General features: G+C 41.5%; 1 protein-coding gene across 4 annotated transcripts; it reads left to right on the top strand.

The window, feature by feature from the left end:
- Nucleotides 1-424: 424 nt before the first annotated feature.
- Nucleotides 425-21,887, top strand: atos (atossa). Of its 4 annotated transcripts, none has more exons than NM_001382201.1 (8): nt 425-1,220; nt 11,932-11,975; nt 16,071-17,205; nt 17,266-17,402; nt 17,464-18,835; nt 18,895-19,749; nt 19,949-20,250; nt 20,326-21,516. In NM_001382201.1, exons 3-8 carry the CDS (start codon nt 16,174-16,176, stop codon nt 20,642-20,644), a joined length of 4,017 nt encoding a protein of 1,338 aa, NP_001369081.1. In that variant the 5' UTR covers nt 425-1,220; nt 11,932-11,975; nt 16,071-16,173; the 3' UTR covers nt 20,645-21,516. The 4 variants fall into 3 exon arrangements, with proteins under 4 accessions (NP_001369081.1, NP_001246267.1, NP_001163118.1 ...); NM_001169647.3 differs by lacking the exon at nt 425-1,220 and adding an exon at nt 8,851-9,425 and having other exon boundaries at nt 20,326-21,887; NM_136844.4 differs by lacking the exon at nt 425-1,220 and adding an exon at nt 8,851-9,425 and having other exon boundaries at nt 20,326-21,178.
- Nucleotides 21,888-21,942: the final 55 nt, after the last annotated feature.

The following is a 21,942-nucleotide window of genomic DNA, read 5'->3' as shown; positions in this document are numbered from 1 at the left end:
CATTTTAAACTGAAAAACGTTTAACATAAATAATATTTTAAATATCAAAAAGGGACAATGTGTTTTACTATACATTAATATATCGGTGATTAAAATCTTGCTTAACGTACAACTTAACTTAAATATTACAAAATATTTGGATTTAAAGGTAAGGTAACTTTTTAATTTGTTTTAATTTTAAGTAAAATATGCACAAACATTTAACATATTTTGTTCTCACACTAGGACATCCTAACTATTATTATATTAACTACATCACTAATCTGAATTCTTAAATATTTTAATATAGTTTTAGTTCTGCTCAATTAACCAATATAATTTTAAAAAAGTTTCTTTTCAACTTGCTTTCGTGTCATACAGCCCTAACAACGAAGCTCACTAGGATTTTCACCACACCGCGAGAGGGTCACACTGACCCGCCCACAGCTGGTCTGGTCTCACAGTCTCACCTCACAGTTGTTTTGTTGGGAAAAAAATAAACAATAATTTAGCTAGTGTTGTGCGCGAACCAAAAGTGGAAATTATGCTAATCTCGACAGCGAAAAGGCAAAGCGATGCTGGCAATGAATGTGTAGGCGTGCGTTTTCCCGATTTTCCAGCTTATCGGCACTCGCCGTGCACCTGTATTGGCATTTCCACCGATTTTTTCGCCTGTGGAGCTGCAATGGCGACCAAGTTGAGAACGATCAATTCCGCTAAATAGAAAAAGCAATTAAGGATAAAGAGCGGTGTGTAGAGAGGGAGGAGAGCGAAGCGAAAAGAGCGCGGGTGCAGTCGAAAATAGCGAAAAAGAACCGTTCCAATCGTCAAAGAAGAGTTCATAAATGGCGAATAAGAGTGTGAAAGGGCAATGAAAGTTGGCAATCCGTGGGTTATATAAAAAATATATATACAAATCGGGTGCCACGAAATGCAGGTTTGCAAAAATCGAAAATAAATCAATGATATAGACGAAAAGTCCAGGAAAAAGAAGAAGCAGCAGCAACACAGCTGAGTGCGTGTGTGTGAACGCTGATTGCTTGCAAGTGTGTTTGTGTGTGTGTGATTGTGTGCTCCGAGCAAGTGAAATCAATAATATTTGCAGCCACAAGCAATTAATAAAAACTGCAATAATGTCAAAAAATCTAATTGAGGCAACAAATTAGCAAAGCCATAAAAGCAGGCTGCACTGCGAGAAAATTGTGCCTTTCCACAGATCTTCTGCTGCAAAGCGAAAGAAGGTAAGCAAGTCGGCCATTTTATTGCATTCTTCTCATCTCTCTTCTTCGCGAATTGCCGCGTACCACTTACAATAATTTATATTACTTCTTAAATTTCAAAGTTTCCTTTTTTGAACGGAGCTTTTAACGGAAAACAAAGCGGGTAAACTAACTTAACTAAACTAATTAGAATTGTAGGTATAAATGAACCGAACTCGCTTTAGATATAATGCCTTTCACTAACACATTATAACAAACTTTGAAGCTGTAGTGTCAGGTTGTTATTACGTTTACCAAATGTAGACTGTTTGTTAATTTGACCTTTTCCATATTTGTTCTTAGTGTATTTGTGTGTCTCCATGTGTGCATACATACTTTGTTGATTAACTTTATGGCCAAAGTAAATGATTTCAATTCACGTTTCACTGCCTCTGGTTCAATACTTATTTGCTGTCTCTTACTTTCCCTCACCCCTACCATCTCTTAATCAGCTGTGCCATGTGTTTGTGTGTGTGTGAGCGAATGAGAAAGAGAGCGCAAACAAAGAAACGGTTAGCGTCGACTTTGCTGTATCCTTGAATTTGTCTCGTTTCGCTTTGTTTCCTATTCCTTTTTTGCGCAGAAGAAACGGACAACAAAGGAAATCACATTAAAAACGGTTGACAGTTTGAGTTTTCCTTCTCATCCATATTGATTTAATATTTGCATTGATTTGTTTAAATGATTGCCAAAGGCGGACCGCTTACATAAGCAATTAGCTGCTGGGCCTTTGCTGCCAAGTGCGCATTGCATCCGCAAAATCTTGGCAGACAGGTTAAAGATGTTGCTCTGTAAGCAGACTAACGGTTGTCGGCGCCCTGTCATTTCCCCCCTTCGTTGGCGGCCATTTTAATCAAAGGCTAAGCGAAGAGGAGGTGGGAAAAGAGAGAAATAGGTACCTGTCATTCAAATAACATTAAAGCTTTGCAAAAAAGTAGCTACATTATCTTAGCCAATTAGATTTTAAAATTAATCATACTATATACATATAAAAGAAAATACACAAGATGCATAATATGTACAAACATAAGTATGAATGTACACATATATGTAGATATGTTTATAAATAATTACATATGGGTATGTACGTATGTATGTATTTCATGATACGATATTTGTAAAATATGTGCATTGATAATAATTGAAGGATAATACATTACAAATTCGGCACACAAAAACCTAAATGTGTAATTAAAGAATTATATTGTAGGAAAGTAAGATTTACATATTTACATACATATGCATGTACGTAAAGTCTTTATATACATACATACTGTACATACTGTACATACATATGTGTAAACACAATCGAATAACATTTAAAAACCAGAGATTTGATTAATACCCGCATATGGATAATGCCGAATGAATCACGGGCACTCTCATAAATTACACATTGATCTGAAAAATGAAACCATGTTACTTTGAAACCAGCTTACGACGAATATCACGATGTATTTCATCACTTTGAGACAAAGAAGCTCTGCTTCTTTTCCTATTAAATATGCCAGCAAATAGGCTCACTCACCCAAGGGAAGGACAAAGTAATACCCCTGCGTGTCTGGTCGTTTTTATGGTTTTCCACGCAGTTAATGGAAGCCATAAGTGTGGTATTGTAGTATACCCTGCACTCCGCCGCCGCGCAATTCCCAGTCTGAACTTTCGTCGATAAGAAGGAGTGAACCCTAGAAAAACCGCAGGCTTATCTCGCAGTCACCGAAACCCAAATTCGTTGTTTGCCTTGCTGTTTGGTAACTCCTTTCGATGTTCCACTTGTTAGTAGTTAAACGTGTATATTTATGGCATGTGGTTATGCGTCGGCCAGAGATAACCCGTTCCGAAATACGAAACTGGGACCACTGATAGGGTCTATCTCAGTTCCCAGTTCCCTGGGGTTATTGCATTACGATTCAGGGTCGTATATCACATTAGGTCTTGCTCTGATAACGAAAGAATATTTCCTCACTTAACGGCCCATTGTTGGATTGCCCGCTTCTTTCAATGAGTTTTAATGAACATATCCTGAATCTTTTTATTGGGGACCATATAAACTGGGCATCCCAATAAAGCTATTACACACTTCTGAAATCGCACCTTGTCATATAATATAATTATGTTTTAAATATAAAATAAAACAACTATTAAAGTAATAATATTATACATACATATACTCGCACAACTTTTTAATGGTTTATATGTATTTGAGCTAAGATTTGTAATCAGGGGTTCAAGAAACCATTGGTATTTCAAGGATAAACTTTTTTATTTCATAAAACAAAAATCGACTTACTGAGAAAACCTTTGTTTGAGACTTTTGGAACCTGTTCCTGGATCTTAGAACGCTGCTTTCCGCGTCATTTCTTTGCCGGACTCTCTACTACGCATTATAGGTGTTCTCGAAATTCGCTCGAAGAGAATCTCGATGAGGGGGCGGGATGAGTGTGGGATGAAGTGCGAAGGAGAGCGATGGAGAGCGGCAGAGAGGGAGCGAGAGAGAGTGGCTAACGCTCAGTGACCCCAACTTTTCAGCCGTTGACTTTTTCCGTTCCCGTTCCGTTGTTTTTGTTGCTGCTACCGCTCCTTCCACACTTTTGCGTTTTATTTTACGTTATTTTGTTTGTCGGGTTGAATGACTTTGGAACAACAACAAGAATAGCAAAAACAACGTGTGTCAGTCAGCAAAAAAATAAGAAAAATTAAAAGTAACAACATTTTTTGGGGGGCACTCGTCTATCCCTCTCTCTCTCTCTCTTTCTCTCTTTCTCTCTTGCTCGCGAGAAAACAACAGAGAGAGATGTAAAGCCAACGAACCCACCAAAAATTTTTAACAGCTGATTGGTTTGGGAGGTAGAAATTTGAGTGGTTTTTAGGGGGATGGTGCATGTCTCGTCTGGAAAATGCACCTCCCTCTACCGAATTTTGTGATTTACTTTGTGTTTAGAATAACTCACTGCTACAGGCAAGAGAGGGGTGGCTGGAAGTTCTGGAGGGGCCAGTAACAAACAAAGCATTGTTTTGATTGATATTCGTGCAATGGCTTTGATGGAATTTGCATTTCTTTCAATTTGCTACTTTATCGCTTCAATCAAAGCAAAAAAAAAATATATATATATAAAAACAAATCGAAATCATGTTCCACATGAGCTCTCTAAGTTGCCAACAAAAGCTTTTTGTTTAGATTTTTGTTTGTCTTCTTGCTTTTAGCGAATTTACAAAAATAAACATCATGTAGTCATCACATGATTTTGGGAATGCTGGCAGAGTTGGTGGAACAACGGGATCTTGAGTAGGTCGCATTTTTATTAATAATTCTATTCCCTTTAGGAAAGTATAAATGCTATATTTACTTGCGTCATGGCACTCATATGTATCCATTTCACATTTTTCATTGATAAATCATAACAAAAACCATTTTTGTACCCATTTGTTCTATTCTTTAAGAAATGTGATGAAATTCATGTTATTTGTTTAGAAAGTGGGTGTTATACAGATAAATGTATATATTCTTATCTCGAAAAGGCAATTAACTATTACTAACTTGATTTGATAGTCTTCAATTATTCAAGGACCCCATCATTCCAAATGTCTGGCTGTCAACTGTGGCAGATAACCAAAACGCTAGGTCATTGGCCGTCTATATATTGTTATGGCCACCGTCACCCCGTTTTACCAATCACCTACCAATATGGCCGCCACACTTGGCTTTGATGTCGCAGCTGTCTGCGCTCTCAACCTTAAACTTTCCGCTTTTCCGTGGAAAGCTCATTACAGTGGCACCTCGTTTGCCAGTTGTCTCCTAGCCCCACGATCCCCCTGCCAACTTTTCTCCCCTCATCGCTCACCTGACGACTCAATCACAGTCACGTGTGGGCCACATTACAAGAACAGCTGTGTTGGTGTGCCGGAAAACACGAAGGAAAACACACGGCAGACAGACACAAAGAGCAAAAATATCGGAAAGTAGACAATGCCAAGGGTTGAACAGTGGTTGTTCGCTGAAATGGAACTCACATATGCTATGGAATTTCCATACCTCGTAAATAATCCTTACCCATAAACACACTAAACTTCTAAACAATTGAAATGCTTTCCTTTAGTAATTTTATTTACACACGTTATTCTTAAAGAATATTCACTGTACAATGCACACGCGTTACATGAACTGGCCCCAGCCCCAGTTCTTGTGTAAGTGGCTCGTCTGCCTTGAGTTTATATTTGCCCGCAATCAATTCAAGGTTTTTCCAAGGGTTTAAAAACTCGAAACTTTTCATTTGCGTTCTTTGCAATTTTACATTTGCTGGGGCGGCAAAACGCCCTATAATAATTTATAAGTTATGGTAAACAAATCAACACATGCGGACTTTCTTAAAGATTGAAACAATGTATAGGCAATGCAGTGTACAGTGATGCCTCGTTTATGTGAACATTCTTGAAGGTGAACTATGATATTATAAAATCTTAAAATCATAATTCAACAAGGAAAATTCCCTTAGCTCTACATACATCATTCGGAACTATGATAATACAATAAATGTAGCAAATAAAATAATAGAGGACAAGTATGAATTTCAATTGAATTCATTTCATTTAATTAAAACAAAAAATATAATCACTTGGTTCGTTAACAGCAGCGAGTACTGTAATTTGGTTAGTTTGGTTTTGTTCTCCTCTTTTCCGTTTGGCTGGCTTGCTTTCATAAGGTTTTTAACCGTTTTATTATCAAAACAGCTGATCGACGCAATTAAGTGTGTGTGTTTGTGTCTGTGTGTTGAAAACAACTGCGCACATAAAAAGCGGAAGAGAGAGGGATAGAGTTAGCCCTTTTCTCAGAGAGGCGAATAGAGAGACTACGTAGAAACAGCTTGGAAAACATTTTAATTCGGTAAAAGTATTAGTGGAAAAATTAACAATTAACTTAAACTATTCCACACATGCTCAATCGCACACTTGCACGTCTCTCGCATTCCATCTTAATTAAAATTAAGCGTAGAAAGCCAGACGTCAATCAGTGGAACTTTGCAAGCTTTGAAGCCAACGAGTAGTAAAAAAGCGAAAAAAAAAAAAAAACAAAATGAAAAAGAAAAAAGATTTAGGCTCAAGGGCTTTTGTGATCTCATCTTCATTTATGTAAAGCGCCCCCTGGCGATATTTTGTGCGTGGAAAATTTTTGGTCTTCAGCATGACTTTCCATAAGAAGAAGAAGAAGGGTTTAAACGCATAACTACCTGTAACTGAAGTTCGTTCCCTTAAATTTATTTCTCACTTGCACCGAGATAAAAGGGAAGTGGCAAAGAAAACAGTAAATATTTGTCTTGAACTTGTTATCTGGGATTGGGAAAAAATAGGAGACGTCTGGCTCACAGACGAGAAAAAAGCCAGAGAATCGATTGATCGATAGAGCTGCTAATCGGTCCACGAGGTTTCTCCATTAATTATTGACGTCACTTGGCAAGCGTTATATAATAGAAATAAGATAAAGATTTTGAAAGGAATTCATATAATGGTTTGGGAAACATTTGTTTCAATTAATACACGGATTTGTCAAGGTCCAAAAAAGTGTCACGATCATTCAAAAATAAATGTATTTACAAACAAATTTTTGGAAAAGATGTTGTTAAAATGTGTCAACGCCAAAAGAAAATGTATTATTGCCATCGCTTTTTTCTTTGTCTGGATGAAGGGGGTCAACAGCAGTTCTTGTTTTCCTGTTTGGCCAGGATGGCGGCGAGTGGTGTGCTGTGGTGTGGAGTGGAGTGGATTGGAGTGAGGAGAATCCCAGAGCCCAGACTTTTTCGTCTGGTCTTCGCTTTCGCATTGGTGTGTCTGGGCATTTCTTTGTCTGGCAGCCTGCCGCCTGCTTCTTTGTTGTCGCCGTGTATCCGTGTATCTGAGTATTTGAGTTTGAGTATCTGGAGAGTATCCTTCGGTTCCAGCAAGTTGGGTTACTCGAGTTCACTTCTTCGCTTTTTCTGCAGACGGACGACTGACAACTATCTGTGGACAGAGCGATTGTGTCCGCGGCTGCTACAGTGGCCAACGGTTAAGAGAAACTCTGGACATGCCAGTCAACTTTGTATGCTGGCTGTGTGCCAACGATATCTCTTTCAGGCATTAATCAATCTAAGATGGTTAAAAGGTTTTCAAAAGAAAAGCTTAAAACATCGTATTAATTTAAAAAAAAGTATATATTATCCATCTAATTAGTAGTTAACAATGTAGTTAGTAGTTTTTATTAATGATAAGCGCATAATTCATTTAACAGCATGTTATTTGTTTGATTTTCCGCTTTTGCTTATATTAAATGCCTTTATATGTCGATATATAGAGTTTTTCAAACAGAATAGGCCAACTTGTGGCAAATCTTTCGAAACAGTATCAAGTACAAATCATATCAGCATGTTGAGAAGAGCAGCACCATTCAAAATGTACGGGCGTGTGGGTACCGCTGATAAGATTCGCATCTCAGCAGAACGGAGGAAATGAAAGACAAAGATAGCCAGAGCGAGAGAGAGAGCGAGAGGGAGAGCAGGCAAACATAAGTTCTGAATGTTGTTGCTGTTGTCTGGGTCGCTGACGATTTTTGGGGCCTGCTATGTACGGATATACATATGTATGTATAATCGCACATACCTACATATATACACTGAAAGCGCATGCGTTTTTGTTGTTTTTTGGCGCTCCACGCCTGTTCCGCTTCTTCAAGAAATCTGCCAACAAGTACCCGAGTTGTGTGCATGCATATATACTATATATCGGTATATACGCGTATATATGTGTGGGTACATACGAACGAACGCTATTTTCGTACATAAGGCAAAACAACACTCGACAACATGGCATCTCGAACATATGGAAACGGGTTCTCTGTCTCTGTCTTTTTCTCTTTTTATTTAATCTACGCGCATGTGTGTGTGTGTGTGTGTGTCCGTGTTTCGTGTATTTGTGAGTGGCTTTTGTTATTGAATCGCTATCGCAACAAAATTTGCTCTTGCCCCACTAAATTGAAAAGGGTTTCACAAAAGCAAACCAAATAATGGTAAAAGGTTTCGTAACAATCCAATAACATTGTGATTAAAAACAGATAACATGCCAACATAACAATCTCTATGTATTTTATATATGCTTAAATATACTTTATGTAACGTTTTTCATCATACCTAATCACTAAATAGGCAATTAAGTTCGCATTCACGACTCTTCACTGTCATTTGCAGTTCTCGATCTGTGGCTTACCTATTTACTGGGCTTATCATATGGGTTTATTTATTTTTTTTTCGCGTTTTGCCGCGGTGTTGGTGAGCTCCATATGATTTTTGTGTACATTTTTGGCCTGCGCAACAGCAACATGTTGCCACTGGGCTGGCCAGCAACATGTTGCCGCACAAATAAACCCACAAAAACTACTGGCCAAATGTACGACGTAGTTTTCCCCGCCACCGAGAGGGGGTGTGCACATACATATCTATATCTCTAGCCACACAGTATATATACACGTACATAGTATATACATAAACAAAGCGCTGGCTGGCTGGCTGCTCAGCTGTTTTAGAAAGTTGCCGTCAGCAGCAGCGAACGGTTCGCAGCGCTTGGCTCCTCCGCTCATTTTTTCCATTCATTTCATTTCGAGACGTCGAAGCGAACACACGCGTCACAAGCCACCGCGTACAGAAGTACAGAAGAGCAAAGAATACAAAAAAAAACTCTAGAGCTGCAGGAATACAAATTCTACCCAATAAAATATATTTTTTCCCAGTGTGCGCGCGTGTGTGAGTGAAGTGCAGAGACGTTCCGAAAAGAAAAATATACGACAACAAAAAATAAAGGCCAAAAAATCTAAGCAAACAAGTTTGTTTGGCTAATATTAAACGCGTTTACCTGCGAAACACGAACCGCACACGAAATACACACATAACGCGCTGTTCAAGAGCGTTGAGAATTCAAATGCAGCTAAGCGAACGCCCAAAAATATGTGGCCACTGCCATTTTATCAGCCTCAGGACTAGAAGCCAATTAATCCAACAAAATCAAAGGCGACACAAATCCGCGTCGGTTAATACCTAAAACATGAACTTGTAACAACCACTTGAGTGTTTTCCAATCTGCAAATTCGCACCACACAAAATCATTAAGAAATTGGGAAGTTTTCGAAAAGTTTTCACAGCTACAAAACAAAACAAAAAAAAAAAGGTTGGTGAACAAAAACCAAAATAATTGTATGGCTTTAGCTGCCTGCCAAGTTAGTTGTTTGCCCATCTCTGTGTTTGTGGCCACTCAGCTGGTTAGCTGCGCATGTGTTGGTGACGTAATGCCCGAGCACACGCCACTAACACATGTGCAGCGCAATTGGCGAGGCTCCGCAGCCCCCATCACCATTTCCAACCCCCATCACCCACTACTACACAGTTCGCAGCCCACACAGTTGGCAATAATTGAAGATCGCTCACAATGACAGTGGGGTGTCTGTAAAAGGAATTTTTCAGTCGCAATTCTATAGAAGACCTTGACAACATAAATTATTATACTACAATTTAGAGATTAACATATTCCTCCATTGGAAAAACCTTTTTAGGTATTTTACAATTCTAAAGAAATAGAAATAAGTAATCGATTTTATAAGAATTCTTTCGTAATCTGCATAAAATAGCCTAAAACCCCGTTAAGATTAAAGCCTTGAACTAAAAACAACTGTTACCATAGCTAACCTCAACCCATTTTTGATTGCTTACGTAATAATGCATTCATTTGATGGAATATTTGAGTAAGGTTTTTATATCAGTCAATATAGAAAAGCTTCTTCGAAAAGTTGTACAAAGTTGAGCTTAGGGAACGGGGCCTGTGGCTGGTCACTTGTGTAGGTGAAGCACTTTGGGAGACTATGTGACGCCCCCTTCGATGTTATTTGACACACACCCATACACACAAACACACAGACACACACGGCAGCACACATAATTTACTGAGAAGGCAATTCAAATCATGCTCTCTGGCCCCCCTGTTCCTTACCCTCTCCCACTCTTTCCCCCCTCCTATCGCTATCTCTATCTTTCCACTCCCTGAAATGTGGTTTTTGTGTGCTGTAAAGTCAGGAAAACTACTCGAGTTTTTTTTTTTTTAATATAATTGACACACATTTTCTAATTGTGGCGTTGCATTTGCTGTGTGTCAACACTTTGGTTGCTGCTTTGCATGGGGGCACTTACTATGTATCCACTCTGCTTTTGAACTTCTTTATTCGTCTCTCCCCCGTGTAACCTGTTTGACTCAATCAGCTGTGCGGAAACAAAGGCAAATGACAACAGGCAGAGATCATGAAATCATGTAACAGAAAGCTACACGAGCTCTAAGAATAAAATGCGCAATACTTTAAACCACCCACGTGTCCGGGTTGTTAGATCAAATCTATATAAAAAAAAGGAAGGTGGAATATGTGATGATTATGTATGATGTACTTAAATGTTATACAATTAAGTTTCTTAATTTTTGAAACAGAATTCATTTAAAAATTGATAAATTACTCATGTAACTTATTATTTAAGTTTTTAATTCTCTTTATCGAGTGATTACATTAAAAATAAAGGTCACTTTAAAAGCAATACAAAGAATTGAAACAGAACAGTATGTTGATAAACTTTCACTATCTGTGAACCTGCCTTTTATATAAGTGAAAGTGTTTATTTCTTCGTTTTTGGCAGATAAGCGATATAAAAAAAAAAGAAAATAGCCAGGTCGAAATAAAAGAAAAACAAATAGCACCAGCTGTTCTTCTTGAAAAATTGAACTTTGGTTAAAGTTTTGCTGCGGTTTTTACACGTACACTCGACCAATTTATATCAATTCAGATAGGGCAAAAAAAAAGTATGTACATAAATGAAATGTAACGAACTCGGACCCTCACACACACACACACACATGCATACATTTGTCATAGTAATTTTATACGTGCGCAGTTGAAATGTAAATGAACGAGGGAGAGGGAATTACTGGGTTAGGGGGCGTCAGAAAGAGAGGCAGGAAAAAGAAGTGGAGTTGGAAAAATATCAAGTGAATAAGGTGGCGAGCGAGGGAGAGGGAAGATCATGCGGATGGGGGTTAAAGGAAGGCATTAACACGTCTTGCGGTCATTTGCTTTTCGAGCGAATAAGTGCGTGTGTTCTTTTTACTTTTTGCTCTCGATTTGCAAGAAATATTTTGGCTAAAAATAAAAACGTGCTCGTCCTGTTCTGGCTGGCTCCCTCTTCATCCAGCCCTCTTTCTCTCTTTCGCCCACTCCAGCTGCTGGCCCCAACTCCCCATGGGTGCGAGTGAGACGCGCTCACGTGCGCTCGCATTACACACACTCGCTCACCCACTCACACACACGTGGAGGAAGAAGAGCACCATAACTGGACTGCGTTTGTTTACATTTTTGCTTTGTTTTTGCCTTATTGTTTTTGCCCACTTTGATTTTGCACCCGTGTTTTTATTTTTATTTACTGCGCACATGTGAGCATCAGCATGGCAATGTGGGTGTTCATGGGGGAGAGAGGGAGAACTGAAATACCTCAACTTTATTTGTTGTGTAAGATAATCAGGGTGCCTCACTTCCCGTAAAAATAAGCATTCTCAATGTTACATATCCTCCTCAATTTATAACTATTTAATTGCAAAGGAATTTCCTTTTCTAATCTATTTTCTATTTATCTTTTCGTTTCAGCAAAAAAAGCAAAGAATAATGGAATTTTAACAAAGTTTTGAAAGGTAAGTGAGGGGGATTTTATAAAAATAAACTCGCTTCTTGATATGATAACAAGTTAATTATTATGTTAAAAATGTATTTAATAATGTCATTTGCATTTATCGCGCATTTTATTAAAGTATTTAGGGTAAAGTCTATTTGAAACTTAGAATATGTTAGTAAATTCAAACTTTTTGAAGTTTTAACGCTATATCATGTAACTCTCTGTCGTGTGACCATGCTGATAAGCCGTGTGTAACCCAACAATGTGTTCTTTGTGCCGTTCGTAGGAGAAACAGCGATAGATAGAGAGGATGAGGATGTCTGATAAATGGGGTGGGCTACATGTAACCCACAAAGGTGCGGCCCCCTAGAAAACACAAAAAAAAAACCAAAGCTCGCTCAGCTGTGAAGGCTTATGATTGGGAGGGTCACCAACACATGAGTGTTCAAACACGCACACACACACAAAGAAAATGGGCTTTTGTAAGGTCGACATCGAGGTCAATCAGTGTTTGTGGAACAGCGATTGTCTTGAAGTCTTCCTGGGAAATGAAAATTGAATAAGACATACAGACAAAAATACAAAATTAATGCTATTCAGGCAGCTGTTTGCATCGATTCCGAATAAAGTTTTTACCAATTTAACTTTAAATGTAATAAAAAAATAACTCAAATACTAATAAAGCTTATATTCATTTTCATGTTTTTAATAGTTACTTTATAGGTTAATAAGCCTTGAAAGGGCATTAAAAAACTTCGGTTTTAAGATGTTTCTGACTTAACTTCACTGCATCTCAACAAATTTGTTGCGACTTCCGTTTAAGATGACACATTTCCAACTTAACGAACTTCTGCTACTAACGAGTATAAGTATAATTAACTTTTTACGGTGACGCATTCGGCAGGATGACTAAAGGGAAACAAAATCATATGAGATGATGTTGAAAGCAATAAAAAAAGTCATTCTCTTTGTCTGTGGCTTTCGTTGCACTCACGTGTTAACTTTACTTTTTTTTGTTTCATAATGCCGAAAAGGGGACGCCGAAATGGAAACCTCAAAAACAAACGAAAGGCAAGCGGAACTTGTTTTTCCGAAAAGTTGCAACATAACAATTTTCCACTCGCGGTCGTTTTTCGTTTTCTTATCTGCTTTGAACTGGTTATTTTGTGTGCAGCAGCGCCCCTGGCGGCGGTTTTCGTTACCTGCCTTTCACTCCGCTTGGCGCGCCTTCAAAATTTGTTATCCGTTCGATTTCTATACCCTCACAGATAGTGTATCTATCAGTTTGTTTTTCCCATGATATGCAATTTAGATCATGAATATAAAAATTCATAAAAAATACATATTTATTGTTACTAGAAAGTGTAGTTCTGGGTGTGTAGCACAAAATAAGTGCATTAAAAATTTATTATAATTTTGTACATATATGAATATTGAAGTATGTACTTTTTCTTTTTTATTTTATTCAAAGCAGGGTATAAAAAGTAAAGTTTGGCTTTTCATTTCCCGCATTCGTTTTCCTTCTGCCATTCGCCTCGCCTGCATTTTCCGCTTGGTAATCAAATTTTGTAATGTGCGTCAAAAAAAAAGGGAAATACACGCAATAATAAAAGGGGAAAAAATCAAACGAAACAAAAATGTGCAATAAATAAATAATTCAAGCAAGACAATCTACGTACGAACACAAGTGCAGCGCGCACGTTGCAAAATCAAAAAGCATGCCAAGGACGTTGGCCGAGCTAAATGAAATTAGTCCAACAATGCGCCCCCTGCCCCACCAGCTTTTCCGCCCCTCCGCGCCCCCTCCTCCCGCCTTTCGGCCTGCTCTCGATCGCTTTGCCAAGAAGAAGTCATGACAATTATCAACAAAGTGTGGCAGTCGAGGAGGAGGGAAACGGTGCAAAGACTAAGACTAGCATATGACAAACCTTTTTCGATCAACTTAATTGCTGTTGCTCTTACATCTGTTTTTTGCTTAAAGTGCAATTATTTTAGCTGGCATTAAAGATTTCCTAGTGCAATTAGTTACAAGGCTACTATCTACTGAAAATTGCCTCAATTAGTTTTTTTTTTTTTTCACTTTTGCCAACAAAAATATTTTGCTTTTACAGTCGAGATACCTTCAAAACTATTGGCACTAAAATGCATAATTTTATTTAACTAAAATGAATTACACCAATTCGATTATATATTTCAGATAAATATTCTAAGTTAACTTAAAGAAATATATTCCTCTGTTTCAATTACATAATAAAAATGTGTCATAATAATAAACAATGACATCTGATGTCTAAAATAATAAATATTTCCCCACGTGTCCCATGCGATTTTCCACGTTTGTCATTTTCCGACATTTCCTCGAACATCGCAGCGCGTTTTTCGTCCAACTGCGTCATCGAGTATAATTTCCATTTTCGGGTGGCAAGCGAATATTCCGCCTGTGAGATGTAAATGATAATGGCCAGCTGAAAGGGACGGAAACAGAAATGAAATTTGCTATAATGTAATCGAAATATTATTAAACTCGCCGTTCCGTTCGCTTGTCCCCATTTCCATACGGGTTTTCACGTTTGTATGGGTTGTCTATTGTGGGCCAAGAGTATTTTATATAGTATATGTGTATCTATATAAACGCGAATGTGCCATAAACAAAACTCAACACACACACACACGCACAGCAAACATTGCAAAGCAATACAAAAATCAGATGTTTTCTAATACAAACACAGAGGGAGTCCAAAAGCTCTCGCTCTCTTGCTCTCTTTTTTTGCCTTATGTATTGTGTATGCAGGTCAAGAAGAAACGCAAAAACAAAAGCAAAAGTAAAGACAAACATGTTTACCCAAGAGAGCGCGCGCTCTCTCACTCTCTCTCTCTCTCTCTTCAGCTAGCAACATGTTGCACGCGACAATCGCCATACATGTGCACCACTTGCATATCTGCCTCTTAAGTTGGTTTTGTGTTTCTATTCGCAATTCGCGATTCTGCTGTTGCCAAGCAAAGTTTTAGAAAGAAAAAAACGCATTAATAGAATGGCGAAACGCATGATGAGTTCGTGTAGCCAACACAGATTTTACTCTTTCCAACATTATTATCTGGATATGCAACACAAAATAATATAAATCTAATCGATTACATACATGTCTAATATTTTTAAGTTCCAAATAAAACCAGAAGTTTTTCTAAAGAACCAAACTTTTTAAAAATCTAGTTTAAAATAGTAGATATATGAACAAATCAATTTGTAGTGTATTCCTGTAGAAGGCGCCACAGAACGACCTTCAAATTCTCACACAGATGCACACCCACACACCAGTGCGCTGCTGTTGCGAAGCTTGGCTCAATGACGTCACACGCTAGCAACATGTTGTTGCTAAGCTGTCGACCCGTGTGAATTTGTTGGGTCCGAAAGAGGGGGGGGGGGGTGTTTGATGCATTGTGCATTGCCAAACGGCTGACATGTTGCTCCTAACTGGGTCTCCGGTTAAGTAACGACCTGGTTTCCAACTCTGTTCGTTTTTTCTCGCTTATTAGTGAGCATGTGTGTTGGGTGTAGTGCGGTGCACAAGATGATTTCAGGCCAAAATGGGACCGTGTCAGTGTGTCGCAGTTAAACAATTGGCCAAGAGAATTGTGCTAGTCTTTTGTTGCTTCCGCACCGGAAGGATAAACCAAAGTAAACCATGTCAGGAGTACATAATGTCCAGTACATAGCGGACAGACCTTGCGGATTCGATTCAAGTTGAGGGTGCTGCTTTCGCCATTCGACCTTCACCACTTGCAGTGGGTGGCGGTGGGTTGGCATCTGCCAGCTGCAACTGTTGCTGGGCGTATTTATGGAGCAGCCTTGCTGATTTTGCAAGGAAGTCAAGGATACATTATACATAAGTCTGCCAACCTAGTTTTATGCAATCTAGTTCAATCCTAGTTAAAGCTACAAATTAGTCAAGTTAAAGCATCTAAAAATCAATGCACTGCAATAAACCTAATGGTAATAGTGTTAACTATGAGAAGAGAGTCATGGTGTTAAGTAATATATAAAACTTAAGGCATAAATTACTTCGATCTTCTATTAAATTCGCGTTTTTAAAGTTTTTTTTTTTTATTTTTCCAGTGTACTTCTGGTGCAAGAAGCAGCAGCAGCAATAGCTAGCGGAATCGGATTCGGAAACGGAAATAGCATCAGATCCAGCGGACAGGCAATCAACCGACCGACCATGATACCGACAAGCGTCACCAACTCACCGCCGCCAGCGGGTTTGGGCCAGAATGGAGCATCTGCCTCCTTGGGCTCGGCTACTGCGGCGGCCGGAGGAGGGATGCTGTCCGGCTTGGGAATGGTGGCGGTCTCTGGATGTGGGTCGGCAGGAACAGGAGCTCAGAATAACTACGGTTCCGTTGTGCTCGGCTTGGCCTCGCTAATCCTCGAGGGCAGACCCATTGCCGACGATGAGTACCAGCAGCAGACGGTGGGAGTAGTCGGTTCAGGAGCAGCAACAGCAGGATCTGGGGGAGGACGCCTATCGCCACGACCCTCCACCTCCAGGGCGGCCATTAACATCACAACGAATCCCTATGGTTCCATGGGAGGATCGGAAAATAGAGCCGTCAATGGAAGTGGTTCGACTGGGTCGCCCAGCAGTAGTTCGCTAACCCACCAGCGATGGACACAGAAGCTCTGCCAGCTGCGTCAGATTTCGCCGGCTGCCCAGACGATGAGCGCCGAACCGGAGTTGGTTTCTTTGGCCATCAATGATCTTAACAAGGATCATGGCGATTATGAAATTGTACGACGTGTCATGCTCAATCGAGCTGGTGGAACGGGTTTGGTTAGCAGTGCCGGCGGTGGAACCAACAATTCCAGTGCCGCCAGTTCGCCGGGCTCGAATTCATCGGACAACATTCTCCACTCGCTGCAATCGCTGGCCACCACCTGCTTAAGAGGTGGACCTGCCTTGGCACCGCCACCATCAGTTGAGTCAAGACCTCTGAATCTGGCCTTTCATTGGTCGGGTTTGGGGGGATCCGGTGGCCGAGGATTGGGATTTGGAGGAGGAGCAGCAAGCATTAGCAACACACCAACAACAACGGCAACTGCCACTGCCAGCAGCGGAGCAAGCAGCTCCGCATCGCGGCCCAAACACGGGCCGCACTGTGATCAGTTCCTCAGGAAGATGGGTCTGGCCAAGGGCGAGATGCCATCGGAGGCTGAGGAGCACATCTGTGATATGTCCTACGTGAATATGACCGTAAGTCGATGAAAATGACTTACATACTTGCTCAAATTTAAATCTTGAATTATTTTTTAGTGCAACCGTTGGCGGGCGTATTGCATGAAAATGGAGGCCATCCTGGCCAGACGCGAACCCGTTTGCATCGAGGTCTATCTGGGTCCCGTTAGCCACAAGCTCTTGCTGGAGCAGTGGATCATATGCGGCAGGGAGAAGTAAGACTTGAAGGAATACCTTTATCTTCAAATCTCTAACTTCACCTTTCTTCTTTCAAAGAGTTCCTCCACCCACGATGACGTTGCCTTCGCTGTGCAGCGCCATTCGGAGTCAGTTGTACTTCTCCCAGATAGTGGCCTGGTGTGATCTCCTTCGCAAATGTGATCCATCGGTGTACGATAGTGGTCGCGTCATCTTCTCCAATTGCGGCAACAATGCTGGAGATTTGGCTACCAGCTATACAACGTGCGGTGGACAGAAGAGACCACGTCTTAACATCTTCTACCGGATCAAGCAGCACACCACCACCAATAGCAATAGTGGGCTACACCAGGAGGATGGCTTCAGTGCCAAGGCCAATGTGCACAATTTTCCCAACGTCAACGTTTCGGAGAGCTACAGCATCTCGGTTAGCGTGCGCAGTTTGCCCAGGATTAATGGTGGCCTGCCGCATGTGGAGCCATTGCCACCTAGTCCAGCTCCACGAAGCTTGAGGCCCTGCGGAGGAGATCCGGCTAGTACGCCCACCGGAGGCGGTGGACTTCATGCTGCCACGCCGACTGGCCTGGGAGCCAGGACTAGTGCCCTTACCCCAACGACAACGGCTGGCGGCTCCAACTGTGATAATGGAAAACCAGGAATGGGACAGATATTGGACGAACTCGATGGGGATACGAGTTTGAGCCATCGGGAGAGGCAGCTGCAAAAGTATCGCAAGCGAATGCAGCGTAGGGACAAGAAGAGGGAGAGAAAAGCTACACCCGATCGGCTAAATAGTCGACAACAATCCGAAGAACCAATGGATGAGGGCGAGGAGTCACAGACGCAGTCTCAGACGACGTCGGAAACGCAATCGCTGGCCCTGACATTGCAGCAGCCAAGGCGCATCGCCATGATCTCCACGGGCACGCAGACCTCTCTAAGCAGTTGCCAGCAATGTGGCAGTGAGAAGACTCTTCTCTGTCTCAGTTGTACGGGTGGAGGTGGAGCACATGGAGGATCTAACGGAACAGCCAATGGATCAACAAATGGAGCAACAGATGATGGAGATGATAGCGATACCACGGCATCCGAAATGGAGGAAACCTCCTCATGCAGCTTGAGCAGCGCTGATCTCATTGTGGGCACACCCCGCAACAACGCGGAACTCTTACTACAGGCCATCCAACGCACGCCAAAGAACCGAAATCGAAAGCCCCATCCAGGGGTCTTGGATCAAGTCTCCTGTCGTAACGCAGATCTCAATGGAGGGCAGAACAACAATCTTCTGAAGGCCACACCCGCCACCAGTGGCTGTCAAGTGTGCAAGCGACAGAAGACCCAGCACAACTTTGCAAACGGAAAGGTTCACCAACCCACCAATGGGAAGCAGGCGAGCAATGGCTATGCCAGCATGCATCTGGAGGCGGAGAAGCAACCAGATGTTGTTCAGGTGAGTTCTTGAGATTAAACCGAAGAATACGATTTGGTAACGAATTGGTATGCTTACAGATTCTCGCCACCAAGTTGACGCCCAACATCGAACGCTGCTCCCTGAATCCTGTAGAGCGCTGCAAGACTCCGCCGCCGGGAGTGGCTGACCACATAGTGGTGCAGTTCAAGACGCCGCTGAGCCAAGTGCCAGCCAAGCATCAACCGGATGCAATGGTGCCGCTGCAGCAGCAACAGCTGGGCAAATCCTCATCAAAGCCAGCTCAACTTAGATTAAATTGTGGATCTAATTTGTTGGAAAGCGAGACGCCGCCGCCTATGACATCGCCACAAATGCGAAAGGCCCTGCCCAAGGTGAACCTTACAACGATCTTCTGCAGTTCAGCACCAATCGCCATCGGTTGTCCCGCCTTCAGTTTTGATCCAGCTGCTTTGAGTCACGCCCGTTCGCAGTTGCTAGCTCCGGATGTCAGCGTTACGCCGCCCGTGCAGAAATCCTTCTCTGCTCCCACATTGCCACATGCAGCTTCATTGTCCGTATCGCCCAGGTTTTCCAAACAAGCGTTGGCAGCACACAAGCGGCGCTCCCGTCATTTGAGCGATCGTAGCGATCGAAGTTCACTTGGTTCCGACGAGCAGTTGTCGGATGAGGATCTCGAATCTGGTCTATGCAGTCCAGCCGGTGGCTCACCGTTGAAATGTCGCGCCAGATTGGCGGCTCAATTTGGAGGACGTCCGTTGCTGGGAAATCTGGAGGAATCTCTGCTGCAGCGAAGGCTTATGCCCAAGATCGAGGTAATGGGCTTTACGCTGCAGCTGGGAGCCTCCGGCGGATTCTGTCCCACCCAGGTGAATATCCCAGCCGTCTCTTACTTCTACGAACTGCATGGCGAGACGCTCAGCACGCCTTATTTGGTAAGTACCTACAAAAGCGCATCTTAAGGAGACTATTAGGGATGATACCTATACTTTTTTAAATTACACTTTTCATATTTTTCCAACTCAAAAAAAAACTAAAAAAAATCTTCAGCACAACACAGTACCAGTTGCCTTTAATTTAGTTAGGTTTCTTAGATAAATGGAATTAAGGAATGTGGAAAATCTATTTTTGCAGTGCGAGATTCGTTTGCCGCGCAAGGGTTATTCGGTTCCAAGATCGGGCACGGTACAGGCCACACTACTGAATCCCATAGGCACGGTGGTGCGGATGTTTGTGATACCCTACGACATGCGGGACATGCCACCGCTGCACCGCACCTTCATCCGGCAGCGCATTCTGGCCGAGGAGCTTAGCCAGGATCAGGATGAGGGTCACAAAGTGCCGCGGAGTCCAACAGTCACTAGCACCACCAGCAAGCTGGGTCACTTCATCAGCGCCGAGCAGATGAAGCGACTGCGCTACTCCATACACCTCAAGTAAATATTTCACACAGATATCATTATCATATATCCTTCTCAACTAACTCGTCCTTTGCAATCAATCAATTGCAGGTTCCAGACATCGCGCTCCGGACGATTGTGCCTGCATACGGACATCCGACTGCTGATCTCACGCCGCACCGATTGCGATACGGCGGCTGCACACGCGAAGGGCGTTTTGGAGGCACCCAATGAGCTGGTCACGGACACAATGATGCCCGCCGAGCCGCGCTACAGTGCGCGACAGGAGAGCGCCGGCAGGATTTAGTAGCTACTGCAAGCCCTGGGCGGCACCTTCGAGCTGCTGCGCCGCCTGTGCAAGCAGTTGCAGAACAAGTGGCAGCAGCGGGAGGCAAGGGAGCTCTGGCAGTTGCCCAGATACCAATTGTAGAATGGGAAGGAGAAGGAGAGGAAGCAGGATGAGAAACAGGATGATACGGAGGGCAGGTGGCGAAAGAAACTCCTGTGTGTGCGTGTGTGTGTGACAACCAACCAATTGCTTTACTAGGATATCGTTTAATTTATCCCTAAGCTTAGTTTCCTTTAATATTTTTTGGTATTTGACCTCGTGCGAGGTTTTGTTCGTTTAGTTTGAATTTGAACTACTGGAAAATGTGTGCGAAAACATTGCGAAAGTAAAAAATGTTGAATATGAAAGCCAAGCCATCGAATTGGTCGGTCAGCCAGACGAGCGAACCAAAACTATCTGCATCCGTATGTGCAACTGCAGTTGTATCTCTCTATCTGTATCTTTTGGGGTCCACAATACGCGGGTCAAGCGGCGCAACTAGCAATACAAAAAAAAAAAACTATGCAATGTGTGAGTGTGAAAACGCAAGGGAGGTAACTACGTATATAGGGCATACATGCAGATACCACATACAATATATATATATATATATTTGAATATATATTTATGTACCATAATCGTCGTGTAGCGTCAGCAATTTTAAAGGGCAATTTGTGAAGGGGTTAGCGATTTGTAGTAGGTTTTTGGGAATAGAATCGATCGATCAGTTGGTGTGCGCGCTCATATCGATCGTTGTTGTTAGTGTGTAGTGTGTTTTAACCACAGAAATTTAAGAATACCATCGATTTCGTTGAGTGCAAGTTTGAAATGAATTAACCCGCTAGTTTCGATTTTAATTTCGTATTTCCGTTCTGAGAGTGTTTATTAAGCGTGCCTGTGATACGATATGAGCTGCATGTTGGGGGTGTTTCTAATAGCTTTTAGTTAAATACAATTGACAACTACACATTGTCGTTTTCCTTTTTTGTTCTGTTTACAAACTACGGATTAGTTTTATTACCCTATTTTGTTTTCCATATGCAATAGGTGCTTGAAGTTATTTGCACGCCATGCAATTGTCAAACTTCAAGCGCATCTGTACTTCAATAATATGACTACTATACGAATCTAGATGTGTTGAATTCTAACCAAATTCTTATTTTCCAATTGATACCTGACTATAACTATTGTATAACAACGTACTACACAGCTATTAACAAATTTTCAATCTAGGTGGTATGAAAAAACAAATGAAAAATTACGTATAAAAAAAAGAAGAGATAAACTCGAAACAATAAAGAAATGGTCGATGGGGATAAGCATTTGAAACCATCGACCGAAAATCATACAATTTACTTTGTTCAATTTGTTTTAAGTAGAGAGCTTAATGTGCGCTGTCA

The sequence above is a fragment of the Drosophila melanogaster genome, chromosome 2R, assembly GCF_000001215.4.
Source record: "Drosophila melanogaster chromosome 2R".
Classification (NCBI taxonomy): domain Eukaryota; kingdom Metazoa; phylum Arthropoda; class Insecta; order Diptera; family Drosophilidae; genus Drosophila; species Drosophila melanogaster.
This window is presented reverse-complemented; position numbering and strand designations above follow the sequence as displayed.

Bases quoted from the DNA above. Each gene is read 5' to 3' on its own strand.
- atos (NM_001169647.3), top strand. From the start codon at position 16,174: ATGATACCGACAAGCGTCACCAACTCACCGCCGCCAGCGGGTTTGGGC. The intron at 17,206-17,265 runs GTAAGTCGATGA...ATTATTTTTTAG, and splicing joins TGTCCTACGTGAATATGACC to TGCAACCGTTGGCGGGCGTA. The intron at 18,836-18,894 runs GTGAGTTCTTGA...GTATGCTTACAG, and splicing joins AGCAACCAGATGTTGTTCAG to ATTCTCGCCACCAAGTTGAC.